The following is a 27,232-nucleotide window of genomic DNA, read 5'->3' as shown; positions in this document are numbered from 1 at the left end:
CACTTACAACCCCTTTCTTCCCCATTCTGTTGCTCGCTTTGAACTTCAATAAGTTGTCCTGTCCAGGTCTACATGCCTAAATGCATTGAGTTGCTGACATGTGATTGGCTGATTAGTTACACTGTATGTGTTAACAATAAATTTAACTGGTGTACCTTATAAAGTGGCCGGTGAGCATACACTACAAAGCCAATAAAACTGATAATGATATATATATTGCATTTGTTTCTGTGAGTTTTTTCTGAAGTAAATTTTTTAAATTTATTTTTAAAGATATCTTTTGAATTTTTTCATGTTTTATTAACAGTTTATAGAGACAGAGGTGAAATGGGGCAGAGAGGGGAAGACAGGGCCTCTTGGACCAGATCAATATTGTAAATAAGAAACTGTTCTTAATGTTTTATCTGGAAAAATAAAGGTTTAAATAAATAAAAAGACATGCAGAGAACGGACCTGGGAAGGATTCGAAACCCGGGTCTGCTGCAGGGCCTTGGCCCGGGGGGGCTACGCCCTTACCCACTACACCACGGGCGCCCCCACAGAAGTGAATTTATTTGATATATTTAATTTTATTTATTTCCTGGCCTGAATGATTGTCCAAATCCGGATCTGCACATGATGCATCACGATGAGGTAGTGTAAATGTATATGTGATGTGACTATGTAAAAAAAAAAAAAGTAATATGTGCATGACTTTGTATTTTAGGCACGGACTGGATTCTGGCACTGATCCTGGGGGCCTGAAGTCAATCGGTTGATGAGAAAGAACACACTGGGCATGCTCCGAGGGTCCCATTACCAGGAAGTATCCGCTTCAAATTGCACGTGCCACTGAGCAACTTACCATAGAAATGAAAAGGATGCCGTTTTTACATTTGTCGTCCATAAAATATGTCTATGGAGCATACCTGAGATAAGGCATTAAAGGTCAGGAAGCGGAGGGGTCAGTTTAGCTAACTTCCTGTCAGTTACTGCAGTTAGCAGTCCCCTCCCTCGTCCCCACGTCACCACATTAATGCACTGCGGTCTTCAAGCAGTGAGTTATCTAGCATCATCTCAGATACATAAGTGTGATAAAACATGATGCAAACCATCAAAACAGACATTGGGAAGGATTTTTACCTGCTCCGCATACACATTCACCCACCCATCTGTCGCTCTGCACGTGCACCGGCAGTGAGACGGGTGCCGGTTTGTAGCGTTCTCTCTTCTGATTGGTTATCAGTAGTGGGATCCAGTTTATTTGACGATTACATGCAGAGTGGGTGACTGAGAGATCGGCTTTATGAAACGCTCACACTATATAAGTGATCACTGTATGAATAAAGAGCGATTTAACACTTATATTAACATAAATAAATCGCTTATGTCACCTTTAATAATGAATATATAAAAATACTGTTGTATTTAACCATCACAAACATTTAAAAGTACCTTTCAGGAGCTTCTTATTTATTTATTTTACATATAATTATACTAACTAGGCCTAGGCTTATTAATTAATTGATGATTGTTCATTATAACACCTGAAGCACGCTTTTATGTAACTTGTAGGGTTGATTTCATGGGGTATGCACGAATGAACATACCTACCAGGAAACCAAAACACTTCGCTGCGGGGGTTCTACTCCGCCTCACTGCGTATCCATCAGTGTGCGTCTATATTGGGCGCTGCTCGCTCAATAGTTAGGTTAGTGTCTGGTTGAGCTGTGCTGGGGAATCCCTCTCAGAGGAGCTGACATCATGGACGGACTGTAACCGCTTTATCTATCAGGCTTCCCTCTGGTTCACCTACTGCGAAAGGCTTGTTCATCTTCACTCTTCACCCAGTCCCTGTTGGCAACCCCGGGAACACCTGGTGCGTTTCAGGTAGGCAGCATTTATCGTTCGACAAATGACTCTTAATTGGACACTTACGGAACACAGCTGTAGCCTACAGAATGCTCATTGTCCAGGTACGTTCAGGTTTCAACACTGGATTTACGGCATTGAACCCCCCCAGTTTGAGGAGATTTAACCTATGTTATGGTTGTGTTTACGGAGACAGCTATCTCTTGTTAGGTTCCGTTGAATAGCAACAGCTGTGAGATGCTTTGTGCCGCTCAGCCATGTCATTACGCGCGCTGAATGCCTTTTCACCGTTGTGTTCGCAGGCTTCAGCGATGAGAGGACGATGGAGCTCACGTTCCATGTCAGTGTTGCTCTCTTTGGTTGTGTTGTTGCAGACACGGTAAGTTTCATGTGGCTGATATGTGTTTGTATACATTAACAGATTAAAAAACAACCGCTCAGACTGACCGCGCGCGTACGGCAGGGAGTGTAGCCCACGCGACTCTCTGGCTTTTCACCTAACCTTTAACGGCACGTTGTGTTAAAGAGCTGTAGTAGGGCGCTATTAATAGGCTGTATTACGACCGACGTTAATGAAGCGACTTGATATAATCATTTGTAATAACCAACACGTCCTGACTTAAAGGTTGCTCTGTGCACTCTGTTCACCAGTAAAAAGCGCAACGCCAGATCATATATATTGAAAAATAAAATTATTAATTGCGTGACAGAAAAACATTACGTGTGTACCCAAATAGTGTAGGCTATGCAGTCCCTTAATATTTGTTATGACATTTGAGTAAATTCGACATTTTGACATTTGAGAGCAAGCCTCCTTAGCATCGACGTTTGGCACTCAATTCGTACGGTCCCCATCGTGGTCTTCATTGACGGGAAAAGACAAAACAAAACTATGGGAGTAACAAACAAAACTTTTTTTAAAGTTAAAATCCTAATTCATATCAATTGCATACAACTGCAACGCTATAGCTATTAAATAAGGGTCGTCCTTATGTTGTAATAATGTCCACATGGAAACTATCCAGTTTAACAATCATCATACAGTTTATATTAAAGGATACTTCACATCTCATGTCATGAAAAACACAAACTAAAGAGAAGAAAATAAATAAAAAATATATATGGACATTTGTAAAGGTAAAACATAGAGGAGCCGGTTATTTTCACTCCCCACTCTGAAAATTCTCTTCCAATGTAGGCTAACACAATCCTTTATTCTCCGTAAAAGCCCCCCCATAGAGGCTCAGGGCCCACTCACACTAGGGCCGTTGGCCTGTTCCGTGCTGCAGGAAGATTCAGCACGATTCCCCCTTCCCCACTCCCCCCGCTGGCCCGTGGTCACACTGCTCGTAGCCTGGGCACGATTGCACCTTGCCTACGTCACCTTGCGCGTTTAGGATTCGGAGCGTAGTCTACTTGTAGGCTATACGACTGTTTGTGAATATTTTCATCCGGCCAAATTTGCATCATATATTCCACTTCCACATTAGAGCAACGAGAATCCTTAAGCTATTGTTTTTTTTTAAATGTAGCCTTGACATAATAGACAGTCTCATATTTGTGCAGCACGCTGTTTATTATTAATATAACGGCAGCACGCTGTTTATTATTAATATAACGGCCCGTCATCAGACCATACGTACCGGATGGTTTTATACACATCGATCGCTCCATCAAGTAATCCAAGTCAGAACTTTTTGTATGGGCAGAGATTGTTTTTTATGAAGTGTCTTTATAAAGTTTCTTGTTAAACCTTAGTGTAGGCTAATGTTTCCTTATCACCGGGCCGCGGAGTCCCGTTGTGTGTTGTTATGTGTTCGTCTCCACCGCCATGCGTAAAGACAGTATTATGACAGCTGACGGGAGGAAAAAGAAAAAAATCATCTGACGAACGTGAGTAAACACGAAAACCTTTTTGCTTTGCTTTCTGCGCTCACCTATTTAGCTCTCTCCCTCTTTTATTAGCCCACACCTAGGCCTACACACACGTTAATTCTCACACATTTTATGTAGCTACAGTCCAAGTGGTGGGCAATTCTGGTGCCGACTAGAAAGGCAGCGGACGTTAACGGACAATGCATCCTTAATAAATTCACGTCAGGAACGCCGCCTGTGCGCTTGCTTGTGCGCTTGCTTGTGCGCGTGTCATCTCATTAGCATCTGTACTTTGGCCACGGCACACCTCTCCCAAGTGTGCCGTGGCCAAGGGGCTGTTCCGTGCTGGAATACGGATGGCGTGGTCACACTAGCCAAACGTTCTAGACTTTAGGATGCAAATGAGCTCGGGCACGGGGCCGCGGCCCTAGTGTGAGTGGCCCCTCAGTCCTCAGAAGCAGCAGACACGGTTTCGAATCCGGCCCCTGGTAGTTCTATGCATGTCATTCCCCTCTCTGCCACATTCAATCTCTGTCTCTCCAAAACTCTATAAATAGAGCATAACAATGCACCTTTAACTGTAAAACAGAGAAAATAGCGTAACGTGTGATCTTTAACATTAAAGCGGACAGGTTTGAGGAGTTGGTGATGTCTGTGGAAAGGTTTAAGAAGGTTTTGTTTGGAAAGTTGGGTGCATTGAATGAGGAAGTAACACCAGGCTGTGTCTGCTGTGTGTCCCGCTCGTCAATGAAAGTTTTGGTCGCAGCAGCCAATCAAATCAGAGGGAGGCGGGGTTTAGTCGGGGATTACTTCATGCTCCGTGCTCACTGAGGCCTTCAGTGTGCGCACGTATTCGCCGCCAGCATGATATACATATGATAACTTTACATATTTAATCCACAAAACTTTGAAATGAAGGATGCACACCTTCGTGCCGTGCGCAAGCCATACCCAGAAGCTCAGGCCGATCTGACAAAAAGTCAGATATGCGATCCACAGACAGACAGACGTATCTTGCTTTATAGATAGATAGATATGATGTGCTCGGGTAGAATAAAGATTGTATAGCCTGTATCAGTGGCAGATCTTACCTTTACATGGGGTGGCAAGAGGACTTGGCAGGGTGGCATGGGAGGACAGTAATAGCAAGCCCCATATACTGTATATGTACATTTCTTTAAATGGGGCTGAAATGCTGCATTGCCTTTGCATTTTGATGGAAAAAAGAGGAGAGTGGCAAATTGAATGATCAAATGCAGTATTAAGGTTTGTCTCTTTAATTTGTTTTACATTTTGTTTGATCATAACTTCTGATCAAATAAGACACATTTGTAAATATTAAGCCTACATATTTAACCCTATGTGATATGACCTGGTATGCTACTGTAATGTAATTTATATGGACGGGAAAAAAAGTAGGTGGAATAGCAGTAGGAGCCTCCCTGTCATCTTCATCTGCCTGCTGATCAACCTCTGCCTCCGTCTGAATCTGAAACCTCCTCTTCATCCCTCACATTCATTTCTTCTTTTCCCTCTTCACCTTCACTATTTCATCATGTCTTTATGTTGCCTTCTCCTGCTCCGACCCTCCTGCTCTCTCCAGTAGGCTACGGTCTTCTTCTCCTTTTTCAATTCTCTCCTCAAATCACTCCAGCTACTCTGGCCTGCAAGAGTCAAGAGGTGTAATGGTCTGGGTAAAATCATTTTAGCCTATTACATTACACTGTAGGGACATGTAGCTAATAGGTATAACAAACATAAAATCATTAAGGTTACAGAGAAGTGGGTGTGTTTAGACTAGTTATGTTTCACAGTATGGATGTAACCTGGTTCAATTAGTGTCGCCTGATTGCTGTGATATGTGAGAGTTTTTAGTAGTCTACTACTAAAGATCGATCTCCTAGCTAATGTCACTGTGTAGTATGTGTATGCCCCTGAAACAGCGACCCTCTTTTTCTTTCATCTTTTATCTTTCTCTCTCCCTCTCTCGAAACTGTGACCCTCTGTTAAACGTTATGGATGCAAACCTGTGAGTTTGATATAGCCTATTTTTATCAAGCTCAAAGTTAGTAAAATCATAACTAATAAAAGGGCAATGTGCTCCTGCAATTCTCCAGTGGGTGCATTAACCTTTGGTTAACGTTTAAGGGTGTGCTCTTATTGTTGCGTTACCTTTAGCATACATAAGATTCATTACAAATTAAACTTAGTTAAATTGGTTTGTTAACAATTCACAAAGGGGAAACTGACGTCACCTCCAGATGCTCGGGGCTGCTCAGTCGCTCAACTCAAGTAAGTATATAAGATGACATGAACATGGAACTTTAAATTCTTTGTTTTTTATTAACTATAAAAACAGAAAATATGTTGACAGTTTAAACTTAAAAATTCTAAATAAGTTTATGGGGAGAGACATGGATAAATGATGCTTATGTTTTTATACTTTAATATTTCAGTTTCAGTTACGTTGTTCGTCTTGTTTGCTCTAAGTAAGAGATATTTTTGCATCAACTTTTTACATCGAATTTCCATTAATAGCTCAGTGTTTCCCTTACCATTGACTCCACCCCCATTTTGTTTGATTTATAACATGCCCCGGACATACACATACATTATCAATCGTTACATTGTGAGATAAAAAGGCGCCTCTCCAGATAGGGTACTCTCTGTTATGAGTTCATTAGTTTGTTAGTTATAGTATAGTAGATATTATTTGGACATGGACATGACAATGTCATTTTACGAACCAGATGCATTGTTTACAGTGTGTTAGCATAAATGCAAGTTTACAACACCTGTCCACAGGAGGCTTTTTAAAAACAACAAAATAAACAAAACAAAACAGAAACAAGATCAAATACTGATAAAAAACTGACAATTAAAAGATTAAAAATGCAGAATACAATAGAGTACAGAGCAGCGATATAATGAGTCAAATATATATAGGCTACGTAGAGTAAAACAAAGGCAGCATGATCAAACAATAAACCAGTTTTAAATTATTTGTGTGAGCACTGTTGATTTGATTTGAGCCGTTGTTTAAGTTCTCTGTTAAAAGTGTTGCTATTAGTCTCTAGTTTTAGACTAGTGGGCAGGAGGTTCCACAGTTAATGAACATATTTCTCATTTGACCTAGAAGAAATGCGTCGGCCAACATATTTTTCCAGGACACTGATTTCTTGTGGACCGATATGTACGATCTCCCAGAGTTCTTAGGATTTCTAAAAAAAAAAATCAGTTTTTGTAGCTGATGTCGAGTTCTAATATGTCTCTTTCTCTTTGTTCATTAAACATTGGTCTTCTATTCAGGTCAAAAGCGCAAAAGCTCAATTCAACGCGTAACACCAAAGACATCGCAACCTTCACCAAGATCCTGGACAGCCTGTTGGATGGGTATGACAACAGACTGAGGCCTGGCCTAGGAGGTAAGGCAGGAGAGAGGACACATGCTTGTGTAAATACAACCGCAAAGGCAGTTCTCAAGTGATTAACTATACTTTTAATTTTGGTTAACCACAAGAAAAAGCTCTTAAAAAAAAGAATGGTCAAAATGGAAACAGCAGATATTGAATTATCTTGAATTGTATTCCCCCATTGGTCAAGCTGGTTGTTGCTTCACAGCAAAAAGTCGAGTGTATTTACTCCCACAGAGTCAATTTCAACACTTTCAGGGTTTATATAGGTCCAGATTTAGAGTAAATTTAAGAGTTAAATTAACACTTTCAAAATAGTTAAATATTTAACACTGTACCAGAGTTCCTTTTTTAACTCGCAAAACAGAGTTCAAGTAACACTGAGGGATTAAACAAGCAACACTGTCTGTAGTTACTTTCAGTTTTTTTACTATTTAGTAGTTATTTTTGCTCTCTAAAGTGTCAAGCTATTACACTGAACATTTTTAATATTCAAATCTAATATTTATTTAAATATATATATTCATGTATTATTAAATACCATCGATGATTCCAATAAACAAAGCAATTTTCAAAAAAATTATATTTATTTTTTCTGTTTCATGAAAGCAGTAATTCAAACACGTATACTTAAACATTATGAATGGTGGTATAATGTACAAACTTCCATATGCAACATTGTATGAGCAGTCTGGATCTCAAGTCTCTGACTGTGGCTGAGTCCTTCAGTTCCCCACATCAATGTAATACACTATTGTCTACAGAAATGTTTAAACATTTAGTAAATCAGCATCATAGGACAAATTAAACACAAAATGTGCTTTGAAAAGTTCATCAAATGCCCCAAGGGAGCGGTTTGCCTGGCATGGGATGAGATGCATATCCATGGTGATGTAGAAGCTGTCAATCTTGCTCTTCTTCCGACACCCAACAGCAAGGAGGTATGGCTGCCGACCTGCTCCTCCAAACTGCAGCAGCACTAGGGTTGAGATAATTATAATATAATTACCTTATGAAAAGACTGCAAGTTTCTCAACTGCATCAGCACTAACTGTTGGAGACTTCAGCCCTGGTGTTGGTGGAAGGAGATGTATCAGCAACAATGAGGACATGTCTTGGTCGTAGGCTGAGGACAAAGAATCACATGGTTTAACTGAAAAGTATTGTTGGTTTTAGTTACAGTAAGAGGGTTAGCTAGTTATCAGTGTAAGCTATACCACAGACTCCTAAACATGGCATTGCAAAGAGAGTATTCTCTATAAATGTTTCACAGTAAAAACAGCAGTTCATAGCAACAATTTATAATTGTTTCACTAAGTTTAATCCAATTGTACTTACCCTGTCAATTGCATGAGGAGAAGATTGGCGCTGACTTGTATTTTTGTCTCCAAATGAAGTGGTGAAATGCTAGCCTGGTCCAACCAGACCATCGTACTTCATTTCATTTGTACAGAAGGTCTGGAAGTGCTGTAATTGGCAAACGTTCACTCACTTGGAGGCGGGTGTATGTTGAAGTTTAAAACTATTGGATCTGCCCAGTGCCACTCTGGATTAGCCAACCAATCGCATAACGTTTGGTCGTCACGTGTGTCATGAGCCGGCTTCTGGCGGTGCGTTCCAGTTGGACAGGGAACTCGGAAATTTCCGACTTCACTACATATTGTGGTCTATGGATCTACCGGTACCTGGCAACGGTAACTTGCTAGAGCCTAACGTTTAGTTATTTGGACGAGAAAGGTTGTCGGCGTCCATACTTTCGCGAGCAGATGCACTGGAACACAGACAGGTCGGAACTCGGAACTACCAAGTCGGAAATCTCATTCTTCCGAGTATAAAGGAACGCAGCATTCAACTGAAACTGGAGCGCGACTTCGACGTCATCGTTCTCAGCCACTCGCTCTGTTCGCTGATTGGACACACGGAAATCTGTTCGAGCAGGATCCCATTAATACGCCCCATCACCAGACTGACTACTGAAGGGAAAATTAAATTTGGCCGTATGTAGGTAGGCGGGCGGAGCCAGGCTAGTGAAATGCAGGGGAGGAGCTCAATTCAATCTATGCAGTTGATCTGAGTTGATTTAACTCTGACATGATTAACTCTGAGAAATAACCCTAAGCCCAACACTGAACACTAATCAACACAACATTTTTTTAAAGTAACACTTGGGGAGTTGAAATTAACTCGGAAATGTTTAACCCCAAAATTTCACTCTCCAGTTTTTAGACTTGATATAAAAGCTTAGTGCCCTGACATCAAGCAAGTAAAGAAAAGAACAGAAACAAACATAGTGGCTGCACAATAGAGTTTACCATATACATTTTAATGTGATGCACAGTGGATTTTGTTAATTTATAGGATTTTCTAAAGTGGATTTCATGCTTTTTCCTCACAGACCGAGTAACAGAAGTGAAGACTGACATCTATGTCACCAGTTTTGGTCCAGTGTCTGACACCGATATGGTAAGTGTCACACTTCACCTCATAGTGCATCCTCTTCTCACCACCAAAGACAATACTCACTCTTGAATGTGTATATTTTCTCTGGACACTTGTTTTCCCTCTATTTGCTTGTTTAAATTGGTGTCTGGTGGCACAGAAGGCATTATCAGAGCAATATCAGCAGGGCTGGAAACGGGGGGTTACTCTTTCCCAGAGTAAAAGTCAGGCATTCCCGCTCAGACTTTGAAAATCTATGCAATGTTTGTTATAGGTCGTCAAGGGAAATCTCACAGCCTGCCTTGTTACCCTTTCTTTAAAGAGTTCTAGAGTTTTTCTGCACGAACCGGAACGCAACCCGAATTGGCACTGTGTCCGGTAACGGCCAGCCAGCCCTACGAACCACCTTACCGCGACCGTCTCTAGGTCGGCTTTGAAAGGCTCAGGGCATAGAAGATACTTTCTGTCATTACCTTTCTGTAGCAACTACTACCTGGATTTCAAGTTGCTTAAGTCAAACTCACCAAGTACCTCAATCCAACCCTAATACACACACCCACACCCACACACCCACACCCACACCCACACCCACACCCACACCCACACACACACACACACACACACACACACACACACACACACACACACACACACACACACACACACACACACACACACACACACACACACACACACACACACACACACACACACACACACACACACACACACACAGCCTGTCAACAACAATGTAAAAATAAATATGCAATGACCTCCTGCTTGATTCTCGTCCGTTCTGTCTTAAATGTGAACACTTCCATTCGTTCTTCTGTCTTGTCCTGTACTGCATCACGTTAAAAAAAAAAGGAAAAGAAAAGAAAGGCTCAGGGCGAAGGAGATGATGTAGACAGTGATCCGGTCGCACCTGTTGGCAGGGTAAAATAGCAATTTTCTGTTTGTATAATCCGGTTGAAATTCTTATAGCCTAGCAATGGTTTTTAAGCTTTAAGATCCAATCATCATTAAAGTGTATCCTGTGTCATGCAAGAGAGACTTTAAAAACACAATGGTCAGTCATAATGTTGAGTTTTTAAGTGGCTTGATTGATTCACAACGTCAACTCATGCACCGAGTAACATGAAAGAAAACACACATTTCCAGCAGCTGTTACATAGACTGGACAGCGTGGCACAGTCATTCTTCTCCGGTCTATTTTTAACTTAAACGTTAGTAAAGATAAAAATAGAAAGAAATTAAGTTTCCTTTCCATCTAAAGAAAATGTACAAGTTACAACGTTTGTGTACGCCCAAAACTGACTTATTTTAGTGTTATTTTCCTTATTTTAAAGATGTAAAAGCATCTTACATTTCTTTTTTTCTGGAATTATGTCCGTGTCAACATATGGGTTCCCACAGTAAAACCTGGCCATTTCCACCTCTGAATATCAGTGCAACAAAAATACATGGGCTTCCAACAATTACCATAACAATCTAAATTTAACTTATTAAAAGAGAGAACCAGTATATACAAGTTTTAACCAAACCGATCTACAAAAACAGGGTCAAACACAAGGTCTTTTTGTCCAGGACTCAGAGCCTAAATAAATTTGCTGATATAGACCTTCATATAATCTCAGGGTTTCCTTGCCAGCTCAGATTTTATTAAACGTTCAGCAGATACAATCTTCCAAATAGAGACTGCTCAGCTCTGCTTGTCCTGTTGCTATTGGAAACCCAGCCACTCCAACCAGGAGAGTGACAACAGACAATGTGTCATTAGTAGATCCAAACATCCACTGCCATTCTGCTCTGACATGGAGTAGATGTATCTCATGTCAGACATATCAATGCTCATTATGATAAATGTTCAGTCCTGCTGCTCCAAAGGGCAGGTTCAGAGCAGTGTGTCTGCATTTCCTCCTTTGCGTGTAGCTCTGTGGATTGGACACTATTTTTTTCTCTCATTTGCACCGGTTTAGTGGCCGTCAAAGAGGTGCAATCCTAGTGGATCCGGCCCTATGTTGTCGTATTGACCAAACTAGGTAGACAAATAGGGTCAACTAATGCAAGGCACAGTATATGTGTACTCTGCCTGTAGGCGGCTCTCAGCTGTGTGTGAAGACATGCAGCTCCACACACACATCACAGGCAGAGCGGGTTAAATACCCTGTTTTCCTTTTGCCTATCAGATTACAATACAGACATAAAGTTCATCTTGACTGGATGCAACTGTAGCTGCCGCAGCAATTGAACCTGACTTGTTTAGTGTCTCGCTAGCTTGAGGTAATTTCAATATCTTAGCCTGATGTGTGGATCTCTGAGTGACAGCAGCTTAGATTGGGGCACTATGTAAGATACAGCCAGAGAGAGGAGGACTGTGCAGATAAACACATCACCACATATTATATAGGGGCAGAAGTGATCATTGAGAGGGATTACTTTTGAGGGACTAGGATTTATTTTTTCCTAAAAATGTTGCATAGTCTGCCTTTTACTCTACTTTTTCGCTTACACGCCAAGGTGGTTGGTACATTTTTTTCCAGACAGAAATAATTTATCTATTTTTACTATTGCAGTTTGCTATTATTAACTTTTAGCATGACATCTTGTATCATTGGATATTCTCAATTAATATTATAGTGGTGTGAATATGTGGCAAAATGCAGATAATAGCCTATAACCTATCCGGTGCCTTTTTATTGGCCATCATCCTGGGCTCACTGGTGTATTATTGAATAGACTGCAACCGTGAGACACAGCTGCATGGAGCCCATGCTGGAGCCTCACAGTGCCGCTGTGTTTCTGTTGTGTGAGACGGACCAGTAACATTCTCTGTAGACAGACAGGAGTCTGTGGACTACAGTGTAGACAGACAGACAGTATTCTGTGGACTACAGTAGTCTGTGGACTACAGTGCAGACAGACAGACAGTAGTCTGTGGACTACAGTGCAGACAGACAGACAGTAGTCTGTGGACTACAGTGCAGACAGACAGCAGCCTGTAGACTCCTGTGAGTGTGAGCTCATGTCGCTGCAGCTGAGGCTTCAGACCCTTCATGGTGAGCGTAGGGGAGAACGGGGGAATGTGAGGCATCGGGTAATGTGAGACACCCCCTGTATCTAGGCAATGGAACACAATTTTGGTCATGTGAGATATATGTTTTCAAGCCCCTCTCATTTCCACTCGGCCATGAAAGAGAGGACCTCATGGTGATGTTGTAAGCATGTTTTTTTTCACAAAAATGTCTTTTTTGCATGTAAAAGTAAATTTTCTTGCTGTCAACTTAATCGATTGTTGTGCTAAGGCAAATTGATTCAGGTAAAAAAAACTTCTATCATACATGTTGATGAACTACCAACCATGTGATGATGATAACTGAAGATTAGCCTGAATTGCTGAGAGAGGTAGTTTTTTCTCAAATTGTGGCAGTGGGGTAAAGTGAGACAAATGCTGTGGGGTAAAGTGAAACAGTGTCTATGCCCTCTTTTAATGAATCCATTATATTTGCAGAAAAATATTAATCAAAGACTGAAAAGATGGAAAAAGACAGCTAGGTCTAGTCCTGTGTTCTGAGTCCCAGGCTGTTCTAGCTGGTTCTGATTGTTCTTTGCTCTGACCCCCAAACACTAGCTGGCTCTAAGGGTCCTGTGTTCTGACCCTCAGACTGTGTTTTAATCTTACTGGTTATATCTGTCATTTGAATGTTAATTATTGAATATGAATTATATGTTGCATTTGATCAGAGTTACTTGTGACTTGTTAAGTGTTTAGAAAAATGTTTTGCTTAATTGACCAAACCCCTAGTTTTGGAATATTTGGTTTTCAAGCTAGCTGTCAGGATTCTAACCGTTACAACATGTGATGTTATGTTAGTTTCAGAGTGGAAAAAGTAAGTGGATCAGTTTACCCCCTTAATTTCTCTGGTCTGTCTCAGTTTATCCCACAGCTGGGGTAAACTGAGACACAAGACAAATTTTTTTTAAACAATCATATTTTCACTGCCCTTTGTCTTGAATAAATTCTGTTAATGCCCATTTCTAGGAAACATCCTGAATTAATGGGAAATGTGTAAATTTGACTGATAAATCATTTTAGCTCGCTTAGAGGGGAACACATGTAAAAAGTGTCTCACATTACATCCCCTACATAGAAAATTAATGGCTGACATAACACTCACAAAGCTTTTATTATGAGCCCACAGGGATAAGTATTACAAACTTCAAGCTTTCTGTGCTACTCTTTCAGCGAGTAGCATACAACTCTCACACTGCTGACATGTTGCTTGTGACTGCTACGCTGCCGGGCTGTTAAGCACTACCTGCCTGTTCTGTTTCAAAATTAAAGTAAACTCACCTTACGCCAGTTAAATGCTTTTTAATGTGAAGCTGCTGTAGGAAATGTTCAGTTTGCATTAGCGGTATACTACTAGCTATCTGTGCATGGATATCTGTGGGCGTCCATGGCTGGAATACACTGGGGGATACCCTGATGTCAACATCCAGTGTGCTGACTGGGAGAATCCTCACAGAGCTCTCACACTTTATAAATCACTCACACACAAACACACAACTTCCTGCCTTAAAAGCTTTTCATGGTACACCCATCTATGTCCAAGCCACCAGCCCCCGTCTCCTCTCCTTCCACCTGGCTCTTTTCAAATATTTAAGTGTAACAGAAGCGAAGCGAGGAGCAGAAGGGAGGGAAGTGGTCATGATCCATTCAGCACCTTCACAAGAAAGGGGAAAGAAAGATGGTCTCATGTTAAATTCATTCCATGGCTCCATCAAACTTGCAGCAGATAATATCACTCCACCACAGTCTTTTCTTTGCCTCTGATAGCTCGGCTCTGAGCCACACACACACACACACACACACACACACACACACACACACACACACACACACACACACACACACACACACACACACACACACACACACACACACACACACACACACACACACACACACACACACACACACACACACACACACACACACACACACACACACACACACACACACACACACACACACACACACACACACACACACACACACACACACACACACCTTTTCCCTTTCCCTGATAGATTGGATAGCCCCTTAACACTCCCTGTTCTTTGATTTTGAGAAGGTTTCCCATTGCTAGATTATAATGCCCTGTTTGAGCTCACCATGCAAATACTGTGAAAGGACAAAAATAGTGAGATTCTTATGAAACCTCACGCACCTGCTTATTGTTTAATTCCTCATTCTGATGGCAACCATTCTAATATTTGTCTGGTACAACATACATATCTACTTTGTATATCACTTTTCCTGTGGTGTTTTCCTATTTTATTTGACAGAACAACATCAGTTTGCATGCTAGCTAGCCTGCATGACTGTCTAGTGCAGGGGTTTCCAACCTTTTTTGTTCACAGTGCCGGCATATTCATTAAAAAAAAAAAATCGAGGGCCCGGTTGCCAATTTTGTTGCCAGAAATTGAATAGGCATCGTAGCATTTTGTACACATTTTTAAACATACGGCTGTTACTTTTTTTTACATACATTCAAGCTGCCAAGCGATCACAGCGCTTCTGCTCAAATAAACACATTTTGATCTATCTATTGTTAATGTGTTTGATTAAATAGTTTTGTAAATTAGACCTACAAAAAAATCATACTTTACTCTTCTCTACTCTAAACTGGAAATGTTTCAAGGCCCTGCACTAATGCATCCTCAGAATACTTTGTTCACAAGTTAACCTGTTTTTTCAGTTAGTAAATGCATTGCGCGGAAGCTCACTTGTTCACTTCATCCAAACCAACTTACAGAACTTTCTGTGTAATGTATTGCTTATTCAACGCAAGCTTCCGCCTCTCACTGATATTACCTCATATCAAGTGACCAAACCGATCTGCTTTGCTCTAAATTAGTGCTGTCAGACGATTCAAATATTTAATCGCGATTAATCGCATTAATGTCATAGTTAACTCACGATTCATCGCACATTTTTATCTATTCTATCCTGAATGTCCCTTGATTTCTTTTTGTCCCATTATTTTTTCTCATTTTAATGCTCCTATCACACCCATTCTATACACACTTGTAATTCAGTGTATTTCTTCTAAAATATCAAGATTTCCAATTCAGTGCAAATAGCCCACAATGTAGATCCCCCCACACACCCCTAGAACAGCATACACAAACATAGTTCGAACTTCCTTTTTTATTTAAAAACCACACCATAAAACATATATTTGCTATATAAAACAAATTAGTATTAAGGCTAATTTAAACTGGTTGTTGTAGGCCTAAATGTTTTGGGAGTCGTTCCTTCACGGCTTATTTCAGACTGTGTGGAGTGGACACACCATACGCCTGTGTGCCGGTGGTTGCCATGGCGCAGCCGAGGCTTCAGTCGCCCTTCGTAGTGAAAATTAAAGTGAAAATGAATGACTGGCGGCTGCCACTAACGTTCATGGAGGTTTTGGTGGGGGCGCAGGGTTATAAGCAGGACTTTTGCAAATGACAAGCTTTATTTTATTTTATTTTTCCGCGTAGTCCCAGAGTCACAACACGGAAGAAGCTACTACTGAAGGTCGCGCAGCTGAGCTAGGAAATGCTAGGTTCCGGTTTCTGCTTCAAAATAAAAGTCAAAATTGACTTGACGTTTAGCCGTTTTGCCAGTTAAATGATTTTAATGTGAAGTTACGCTGTAGGACATGTTCCGTTTGAATGAACAGTAACTTAACTGAGAGCCATATGTATAGTTTGTGGTGTTTCAGTTGTTCTAACATTAGGTGCAACATGTGAAAAAACCACAACGTTTGCTAAGCCATAAGGAGCGTTAATTGTGCGATAAAAAAATGAATGCCGTTAAAATGGGTTTGCGTTAACACCGTTAATAACGCGTTAAACTGACAGCACTACTCTAAATACAATTAAAATCATAGTCCAGTGTGTAAGCCAGGTTGATATGAAAGAATGAAAGATTCTCTCCATAGCGAAAATGACGAGTTCAAAGAGGGTTTGTTTTCAAAGCCACATATTTGCTGCCTGCTGGAGCCTCCTGTATAACTCCATGCTGTCCCATGTGAAAAATGCGCTTTCTACATACTGTATACTGTGGATTAATGACTTATTGACTTACTATGGCGAGGGGAAAGATGTTTTCAGTCAGCTGGAAGCACTGAAGGCCCTCTGTAATGCTGATGTTAACCGGGGCTGACACTTTTGCCCCAGGGAACAGCAGGATGTGAGGCTGACGGACAGGCCTGAACCCAGCCAGGTGCTGCGCTCCTCGGCCAAGCCCATCACACCAACACGCAATGACTCCATCTGAGGCTGCGGACACAAGAGCATTCTGTATGTCTGCTTTGAAAACACAATGTACCAAACCGATTTTAGTATGAATAAATAGGGTACCAATCAGTGGAAGTGAAATGATCCTTCCTCAATTGTAGTGAAAATATGCATTAAAGGATCACTTATCAGGGCAGTGGGAGAGGACCAAGAATGAGTGGGTCTTTAATACAGACATACTGTCTGTATTACAGATCAAAATAAAATTAATATTATTGCATATAGGCAAGGCAAGTTTATTTCTAAAGCACATTTCGGACACAAGGCCATTCAAAGTGCTTTACAGAAGCAAGAACAAAATACATCAAGGGTCGGTTTCACAGACAAGGCTTAAACCTAGTCCGAGACTAAAATGCCTGTTTAAACTGGATTAATTCAAAGCCACTTGCACAGACTCAGTTTAAAATAGTCCTAGATTAAAGCTATTCTGGATTAAACAAAGCTCATGGGCAGGTGTTTACAATCAGGCTTACTTACCTTACTCAAGGACTTCATAGTCTCAGACTAAAGGCTGTTACATACTCCGCAAGAAGAAAGAACAAAGTTCTCGGTGACAGAGCTGCGAGAAGTTCTTTCTGGTCTGACATTACATACTTCACGAGAACTCAACTGCCGAACTCCTCACCGCGGCGCATTGTTACCATGGTAATTGACTCAGTAGCGCCAGCTGATTTCACTTCGCTTTCCTCATTGACTTCAGACTGACCAATCACACAATAGTTCTCGGACAAGCTGCGAGAGGCCCGGGTGATGTGTCGAGAACAAGCTGCGAGAACAGCTAAACGAGCTGAGAGAAGAAAATGACGTCATCGCAGCTCTGTCACCGAGAACTTTGTTCTTTCTTCTCGCGGAGTATGTAACAGCCTTTAAGCCAAACTTAAGCCATATCCCTGAACGTGACTTAAACGTCCCAGTTTAACTAGTCCAAATTAAGGCCTACTCCTGGCTTAATCTAGGCCCTGTCTGTGAAACCGGCCCCAAGTATAGAGCACACATTAAAAAAAGCGAGTGAAAAACATGAATAGAAATAAAACAGAAAATAATTAAAACATTTAAAAAAAAAATAATAACAGGTTCAAACGGAAACAGAAAGGTCTTCAGACCTGATTTAAAAGAGCCAAGTGTTGGAGCGGACCTCAAGTCCCCTGGAAGTTTATTCCAGAGCTTGGGTGCATTAAAACTGAAGGTTGCCTCTCCCTGTCTGGTCCTTACTCTGGGGACTGTCAGTAGCCCAGTCCTAGGCCGTGTCTGAACTGCCATACTAACGTCCTACTCATACTCATTTTGACTTCAATTTGAGTATGTGACGGTTGGGTATGCGAGTTTGGGTATGTGAGAAATTCCCGGATGAGTACTAACTTCCGGGAAGATTTTGGGTATGAATCGATTGTATACTTTTCCTACTCAACCGCCCCATAATGCACTGGGTCAATTCTACCCGCCCAGGAAAATGAAATATTTTCGAGCAAGTTGCTAGGCAACAACATTGTTTGGGGTTCCGCGATCTGACAACTGTACGTGCAGTCATTCATAAACTCTTACAATAGATAAGAGATGAAGATAAATACCTAACAACATTAGAGTCACTAAGTGAAATGAGTGTTGTGAGTCTGATAGTGGAGAGAGATTAGAACAGATCGCTGTTCCACACACCGCGGCTCGTCCAGCTCAACTCACAGACAGCTGAGTGCTGATGAGCCGGACAGAGAGCGTCGGAGGGATCCTCCGCCTCAAAACATCATTATTATAAAACAAGAGGTCTAAAACACAGATGATGAACACAGGACTGTAAAAATCTAGTTCAATATCTAACCTGTAGAGGGCGGTTATAAGCTTAACAGTGTCTAAACTGCCTGAATCTTATAAGAAGAAGAAGAAATTCTTCATTGCTTGAGTATACTTCAACTGAGAACGTTTAGACGCAGCTCGCATACACAATCGATCTTTGAGTAGAGAGTATGCATGAGTATGTAGGATGTAGGACGCTAGTATGGCAGTTCAGACACGGCCCCAGACGACCTGAGAGCTCTGACTGGTTCATAAGGGATCAGCAGGTCAGAGATGTATTTAGGCCCTAAACCATTTAGGGCTTTATAGACCAACATCAATATTTTAAAATCAAGTCTTTGGTTGACAGGAAGCCAGTGTAAAGACCTCAGAACTGGGGTGATGTGATCCACTTTTTTGGTCCTAGTGAGGACTCGAGCAGCAGCGTTCTGAATTAGCTGAAGCTGTCTGATTGATTTTTTAGGAAGGCCTGCAAGGACACTGTTACAGTAGTCAAGTCTACTAAAAATAAACGCATGGACAAGTTTTTCTAAATCCTGCTGAGACATTAGCCCTTTAATTCTTGATATGTTTTTAAGGTGGAAGTAGGCTGACTTGGTAATTGATTTAATGTGTTTTTTTTTTGGTGTGTGGGAAAATGGGCCGTCTTTTCCATTTTTACATTAGTAAATCTGTGTTCGATCTTTGGGTCTACTTCTGAAAGCTGTGGGCTGGCACTTAACAGAATGACTTACACCTGGCTTGACAAAGCGGCCCCTTTACATCCTGGATTGGCGTTTATGCAACTGACTGATCCAAAGTGCCCAGGCTAGACTTTGGTTGCGTTCCGAATCGCATACTTTCTACTATATAGTATGTAGAAAAAAGATTTAGGATGTCCCGATTCTTGTGGCCAGATTTAGGATGGTTAGAAGTACCCGGATGTCCTACTTCATGCGGCCAAGATTGTTAGTGTTGAAAAGTGCATCCTATTTGGGCGATTCTGACCCACAATCCAGTGCGCACGTGAAGTGACGTAACATCGACGAAGCCTCCATATGAAAACAAACGGGGATGCGACGGATATAAAAGCAAGAGGCAAGATCAAGGCGCAATGTTATGATGAAATAAGAGAGAAAAGTATGTTCCAATAGTATGCCTACTGCATCCTAACTAGATTCTTTTTATCGTCGGATGTAGTATGTAGAATAGAAAAAGAAAGAGTATGCGATTCGGAACGCAACCCAAGTCAAGGCTGGCTTTATCAATCATCCTGGATGTCTTTATTCCACTTTTATGCAATAGGCCCCAGTTCAGCAAAGTCATCAAAAAAGCTTGCACAGTATTTTGGTGGCCTGTAGATATTAATAAAAATGGCTCGAGAGGCTGAATTTAACTTGAGAAACATATTCAAATGAAACAACATTTCCGTATGACATCTTTTTGCATTGTAGAGATTCATTAAATAAAATAGCAACTCCACCACCTTTCCTATGAACTCTGGCCTCACTCATGAAAGTGAAGTTTGGGTGGGTTGACTCGATAAGAACAGCTGAGCTGTTGTCTTGGTCCAACCAAGTTTCAGTTAAAAACATAAAATCAAGATTGTGCTTGGTAATAAAATCATTAATTAAACATGTTTTACCTGACAAAGATCTGACTTAGGCCAAACTTAGTGTGTTTGAGTGCGAAGCATTGTCAGCCCTATTTACTACAGCAGACTGTGGCTGAAGGGGAATGGATACCAGGTTTGAGAAATTTGCAGTATTAAAATGACAAGTGTTTCTTGAACGTGTTGTTGGGTTAGTCACATAAACAGCAACAGTATGGGGAGGTGAAGTAACCAGTATTTTACATGGTGATGCCGGAGGTGGACAGCAGGGGGTGCTGGAGACTCAAATGGTAACCTGATATGAGTGCAGAGGAAGAGAGGTGTGGGCGATCTGTGGAGTGGGCGTGTGCCGAGTAAAGTCACGCACGTGTGGAGGATTGCACTACATGCTGGATATTGCATGCCAGAATGTGGCTTCCATGGTGGGTTGGGTGAATCCCATCCCTTTTAAATAGATCTGCATGGTTCCAGAATAAATCAAAATTGGGGGGGATTTGAAGACATGTTTTCAGAAAGGTGAAAATGGAGAGAAAGAGGGAGGGTTATTTATTCTCGTACTTTGGGAGTCTCTTGTCACTCCAGGGACCCATATTAATGTAGGAAACCATGAAAAAGGTCATTTTGCATAATAGGTGACCTTTAAGTTCAGATGTATAGGCCTCAACACAGTCACATTTTCTGATTTGAACAGGGAGATTATTCCAAAGGAATGGAGAGCAATAACAGAAAGCCATGCAACCTTCTGACTTCTTTATAACTCTGGGGACAGACAGTGACCCTGTATTCTAAGATGGGATATAAGGTCTAGTGAGTTCAGACAAGTATGAAGGGGTGATTCATGTATCATTGCATAATTCACGAGTTATTAAAATGAATGTAATGTGATCACATATTCTGGTTTTAGTCAAGATCCTGCATTCTGAACCTTTGGAAGACTGCAGTAGTGGCAAACAGCTGAGCAGAATGAAAAAGATAACAATTATTAAGTCTGGATGAAACAAACAAGGGGATGATCAGCCATGGATAGAAAATACCTAATCCTAGCTATGTTGTGGAAGTAGGAAAATATATTATATATGTGAAGATAATATTTTTCTGTGTTCAGAATGAAGGTTAGAAGTGGAGTACAAGAGGTCTCTTATTTCTTCATAGAATCTTTATTGCTTTTTTGGTTGCCATATATCTTTAAAATGACATTTTTAATTGTAATGCCTTATTAGGGCTTCAGATGTTTAATGTTGGGACAGTTTTTTGTGTTTTAAACCTTTATTATACAGTTAAATCCCATCGAGACCGGAGATTCTTTTTCAAGGGAGACCTGTTCCCATTCCCACGTTACCATTCACACACCGATAGCAGGCTAACTATCGGGAGCAATCTAGGGTTCAGTGTCTAGCTCAGGGACACTTCGACATGTGGCGGGGGGACAGGGGACCGAACCACCGACCCTGTAGTTGAAGGTCGACCGCCTTACCCACTTCACCACAGCCACCACAGTAATTTTCTTTGAGCATAACAATGGCCGTGTCCGGACTGCCATACTAGCGTCCTACATCCTACATACTCACCATCTATATACTGCATACTCTCTACTCAAAGATCGATTGTGTATGCGAGCTGCGTCGAAACGTTTTCAGTTGAAGTATACTCAAGCAATGAAGAATTTCTTCTTCTTCTTATAAGATTCAGGCAGTTTAGACACTGTTAAGCTTATAACCGCCCTCTACAGGTTAGATATTGAACTAGATTTTTACAGTCCTGTGTTCATCATCTGTGTTTTAGACCTCTTGTTTTATAATAATGATGTTTTGAGGCGGAGGATCCCTCCGACGCTCTCTGTCCGGCTCATCAGCACTCAGCTGTCTGTGAGTTGAGCTGGACGAGCCGCGGTGTGTGGAACAGCGATCTGTTCTAATCTCTCTCCACTATCAGACTCACAACACTCATTTCACTTAGTGACTCTAATGTTGTTAGGTATTTATCTTCATCTCTTATCTATTGTAAGAGTTTATGAATGACTGCACGTACAGTTGTCAGATCGCGGAACCCCAAACAATGTTGTTGCCTAGCAACTTGCTCGAAAATATTTCATTTTCCTGGGCGGGTAGAATTGACCCAGTGCATTGTGGGGCGGTTGAGTAGGAAAAGTATACAATCGATTCATACCCAAAATCTTCCCGGAAGTTAGTACTCATCCGGGAATTTCTCACATACCCAAACTCGCATACCCAACCGTCACATACTCAAATTGAAGTCAAAATGAGTATGAGTAGGATGTTAGTATGGCAGTCCGGACACGGCCAATGCCTTTGTGTGTTCCATTTAGGTGTGGACACACAGGGGCAGACATGGCTGTTGATAGCCTAGAAGGGAACAAAAGAAAGCATCATTGATCATGAACATTAATTGATAATACACCTGTCGGTCTTCTTCTGTCCAGTTGTCATATCCACACATGGTCTTTCCTTCTCTGTCCCTCCCTTAGGAGTACACTGTAGATGTGTTCTTCCGTCAGAGCTGGAAGGACGAGCGATTGAAGTTCCACGGGCCGATGAACATCCTGCCTCTCAACAACCTGATGGCCAGTAAGATCTGGACCCCTGACACCTTCTTCCATAACGGCAAGAAGTCTGTGGCCCACAACATGACCATGCCCAACAAGCTGCTGAGGATCATGGAGGATGGGACCTTGCTCTACACTATGAGGTATACAGTAGCTGCTTGCATTTCATATGTTTGATTTGCTTGATATTGTGAGGACACAGAAGATTTCAGCCCTGTGAGGGCACGAAATATTTCGCCTCCGCGAGAAGGGTGACTGATTCACTCACTGCAATCAGGTGTGTGTGCACTGATTGGCTAATTGAGCCCAGGTGTGAAGAGGGTATATATGCCCTGAGACCCCAGTGCTCTGTGCTGCTCATTGTCTCACCTTCAGAGGTAGTGAGAGGTTGTCTCAGAGTGCTCTCTGTGTTAAGTGTTGCAAAGTCAACTGTTTTACTTGTGTATCCTTTCAGCTGCTTGGCAGTAGTGGTTTTGTTCTTGCTTTAGTTTACTATATTAAAAGGTAGCCTGTGTGGCCCTTTACAGCTTTGTGCTTTTTGTTTTCTCCCCCTTCCCTATTGTCGCTTTTGCGATTTAGTGGTTATCCATCCAACAACTAAACTGAACCATCTTAATGTGACCATGAAATGACAAAAGTCAGCTGCTTGGAATACAACCTGTTTGTTAGATGAAGGTGACAGTGATTATTATCATTCAGTAATCACTGATATGTACATCATGGATATAAAGTCGGCAATAACATTCAACCCAGTAATGTTCACCCACTGAGCCTTTAAAATAAATATGTCATCTCAAATAAAATACTTATGTGACCGTCACAGGCAAATCCTGGTTTCCCTTCACTATGTATTTTATTTTTAATAAATTATAGAGCGCAACATTCCATGGTAAATAAACAAGTCCCAACAAGCACACAGGAGCGTTTAGTGATGTTGTAAAGTTTATCTTTTGACCTGATCCCCTTGACTACCAGTGTTTGAGCTAAGATAACCTGGATGAGACACCTTTGCCCATTTCTTTATCGAAAATGCATGCACTGTATCACCCTTTTCTTGAGCCTGCACAGTGAGACGAAAAGCTAAAAAGTAAAAATGTTGAACTATTCCTTTAACCGCAGAATAAAACATCACAAACGGGGCCGACAGTTTATTAACGACATATGGGGCAATCGCTGCCACATGACTATATAGAAGCGACTCTCCTGCGCAGACATTGGACTGCTGCCATTTTGTTTGTGTCCATATTATTCTGCAGAGGGAGTTCACATGTGTTCACATCCTCATTGCTGTTTACATCCAGCCGTCAGCTGTTGCAGACATCAGCTCAGTCACCCTGGAGACTCCAAACACATCACCCATATGCTTTCACAGCAATCTCTGTAGGCTTAAACCACACTTCTCGCTCATGGACAGCTTTGCATGAATTTATCAACTGCCCGACAAGAAAATGAAAATATAACTCTGGACTAAGCGAGGGATGCATACTCCATGACTGACTGTGTAACGGAGTGTATCAACTTCTGTGTTGATACCCATCCCCACCAGGATAGTGGGATGCTTTCCAAATAATAAGCCAATAATTTTTTTGATTTGACACTGAAACAATACAATTTCCCATCATTGTTTTTAAGGAAATTAAACAAACGTGAGTGTGTGTGTGTGTGTGTGTGTGTGTGGTCCGTTTATTGCCAGGCTAACGGTTCAAGCGGAGTGCCCCATGCACCTGGAAGACTTCCCCATGGACTCTCACTCATGTCCTCTCAAGTTTGGCAGCTGTAAGTCTGAGACTCACACCTATCACTCTGCACTGTTACAACATCCAATGGTGAAAAGTACAAAATGTGTAAGACAGGCAATATCATAACATATTCAAAAAGTTGCATATCTATTCAAATGTTGATTTAAAAAAAAAACATTCTTTGTAAAGCGCTGATCAAACATCAGTTACACGTTATTAATATTGCACTGCGTCTGCTACTCCGGGTTGAATATGAGGACGACTCTTCAGTGTATCTCCCATGTTTGGTTACTGTCACTCTATGTCTCTTGGCGGGGTATAACTGTAAACAGATTATCGTTGTTCTGAAACATGTACAATGACAAAATAAATCATCTTGAATCTTGAGGAAGAGACTTGTAATAGCCTGGAATGTGATAATTTTTTTAAATAAAACCCAAAATGTAATAACTGATCGATAATGCTACAAAATGCTGCGCCCAAAAAGTCATAACTTTTTGCCCAAAATGTAACAACTTCTGACATTTTGTGTCAGTCGTTACATTATAGAGAAGCAACATATTTTGTATTGTAGTATTAAAGTTTGTGTATGAGAACTTTGAGCCTCGAATTACATTAGAACTTTTAAAAAGAATGCTTGTATTGATACTCCACTCTGCATCACACTGCATATTGACTCACTATGTAATAAAATAGCCTACAGATATTACACTATTTTTACTATATTTTGCTCGCTCCATAATGTTCTAACTGACACAAAATGTAAAAGGTTTTCATATATTTTGGGCAAAAAATGATTACGTTTTGCAAACAGTATTTTGTTACATTATCGGGTTTTGTTTCATATTTTGTATTACATGTTTGGCTCTTGCGAGTCTATTGTAGGATGGGTGTGTTGCTCAGTGTGCCCTTGCTCTGTCAGATGCCTACACTAAGACGGAGGTGACTTACATCTGGACTCGTAATGCCTCCCAGTCTGTGGACGTGGCGGCCGATGGATCCAGACTCAACCAGTATGACTTAGTGGGCCAGACTGTCGGGAAGGAGACCATTAAATCTAGCACTGGTGAGCATCATTCTTTATATTTGAAATCAAAACAGAAGAGAGACAAAGAGAATACCAAAACTTAGACAAATGGAAAAGGTTTGTACACTGACCGGCAAAAAAGAAAAGTCACACACTCTGTCCATCTGTCCATCTTTAATTTTGATGAGCTTTATTGGTTGCTTAGAACCTAGACCTGACCAACTGAAGCAACCCCAGATCCTACTGTACACTGCCACACAGGCTTGTACAGTAGGCACTAGCAGTGACATGCGGTCAGGGTAAACTTCTATTTGTATTATTACTGTTAATTATTTCAATCTTTACATGTAATCCGCGATTACTTTAAAAAAGTGTAGACGTTTTGATGAGAAAGGTGGCAGTTAGTAAGTTACGCCAAAATAAGCTGTGCCTTTGCCTCCTATTCATTGTGGAGGCAAGCAAAAAAATATTTTGCGCATGCGCACTTCGATTTGTATTCTTTAACATGTACGCAAATAAACAGGATTATTTGGGCTTATTTTGACATAAATATGGTATGCTAGAAGCCTTTACGTTACATATCATTCATGGACCAATTAAAATCGGGATATTACTGGACATTTACGCAACTTAGGCCAACGTCATTACGCCGGCTATGCTCATTCACGTCGTTACCCCCGCGGATTTTAAAGTCAACATTGCAGCTGCCGGGTCCATGCCCGCAGATATTTCAGAGGAATTTTAACAAATTGGATTATAATTTAAAAGGGAACCGAATGAATAGCAAGAGAAAGGCCTGCGCCAGCCTTGGACGGTGTACAGCAGCAACAGGGACAAACAATGTTCGAGCATTTCAAACGGACAGGTAGCCTACATGAACGGAAGGATGCTAGCTAGCTGTGCTGTCAGTCAGACTGTCACTGGATTACTATCGTCTTGCTTCTTTCTACAGCCAGGGAGTCAGATTGGTGAGTCAGAAACTTTTTGGGGTTTATTTAATAATAAGGTTGGATGAATTGATACCGAGTGCAATCCATTCTGCATTTTATATTCAATTGAGAAGTTGTGTTTTCATTGTTACTGACGGACAAACTAAGCTCTGCAATGTGGATAAATGGTTACATTGTGATGCTGGACAGGTCCATGGGGCATATGCTACTGGTACTTTATCTATTAAGATAAAGTTTATGGAGTGGAGTTGCCATCAGTTATGCTGTAGTCCTACAGAATGGTGAGTGCTGTCTTTTATTTTGAAGCTGAATAGAAGTACTAGTTTGAATCGGCGAATGTTTGACTCGTTCCCCTACGTTTTTTCAGCCCTTGGTGTGAGGGACGGGTCCGTTAAGTCGATGGATGCGATGTTTAATCATTTAGACCAGGGCTATTCAATAGGCGGCCCGCGGGCCGGACCCGGTGTGTCAGATCAACTGGTGATCAGGGTAGCTTGTGGCATTTGCAGATGTTTCGTAGGCGTGTCTGTTTAGGATCCCTTGTCTAAAAACCCGGAAATAAACCTATTGAAAACATCGTCTCTCTTTGCATTCATTTATCGGTTTATTTTAAAACCTGCTATAAACCGTTTGCAGGATCATT

The 27,232-nt window shown here is 41.2% G+C and overlaps 1 protein-coding gene across 1 annotated transcript in view; it reads left to right on the top strand.

Moving 5' to 3' along the window:
* Window positions 1–2,162: 2,162 nt before the first annotated feature.
* Window positions 2,163–27,232, top strand: part of gabra2a (gamma-aminobutyric acid type A receptor subunit alpha2a) — a gene marked incomplete at both ends in the record, with an annotated part of 50,699 nt that continues 25,629 nt past the window's right edge. The window contains 6 exons of the mRNA XM_080042015.1: window positions 2,163–2,230; window positions 7,036–7,151; window positions 9,535–9,602; window positions 22,796–23,016; window positions 24,567–24,649; window positions 25,535–25,678. Coding sequence (XP_079898141.1) covers window positions 2,163–2,230; window positions 7,036–7,151; window positions 9,535–9,602; window positions 22,796–23,016; window positions 24,567–24,649; window positions 25,535–25,678 — 700 coding nt within the window. The remainder of the gene's footprint in view (window positions 2,231–7,035; window positions 7,152–9,534; window positions 9,603–22,795; window positions 23,017–24,566; window positions 24,650–25,534; window positions 25,679–27,232) is intronic.

Source organism: Ammodytes marinus, assembly GCF_949987685.1.
Source record: "Ammodytes marinus genome assembly, chromosome: 15".
Classification (NCBI taxonomy): domain Eukaryota; kingdom Metazoa; phylum Chordata; class Actinopteri; order Uranoscopiformes; family Ammodytidae; genus Ammodytes; species Ammodytes marinus.
The sequence above is the reverse complement of the archived record's forward strand: the minus strand, read 5'-3'. Positions and strand labels throughout refer to the sequence as shown.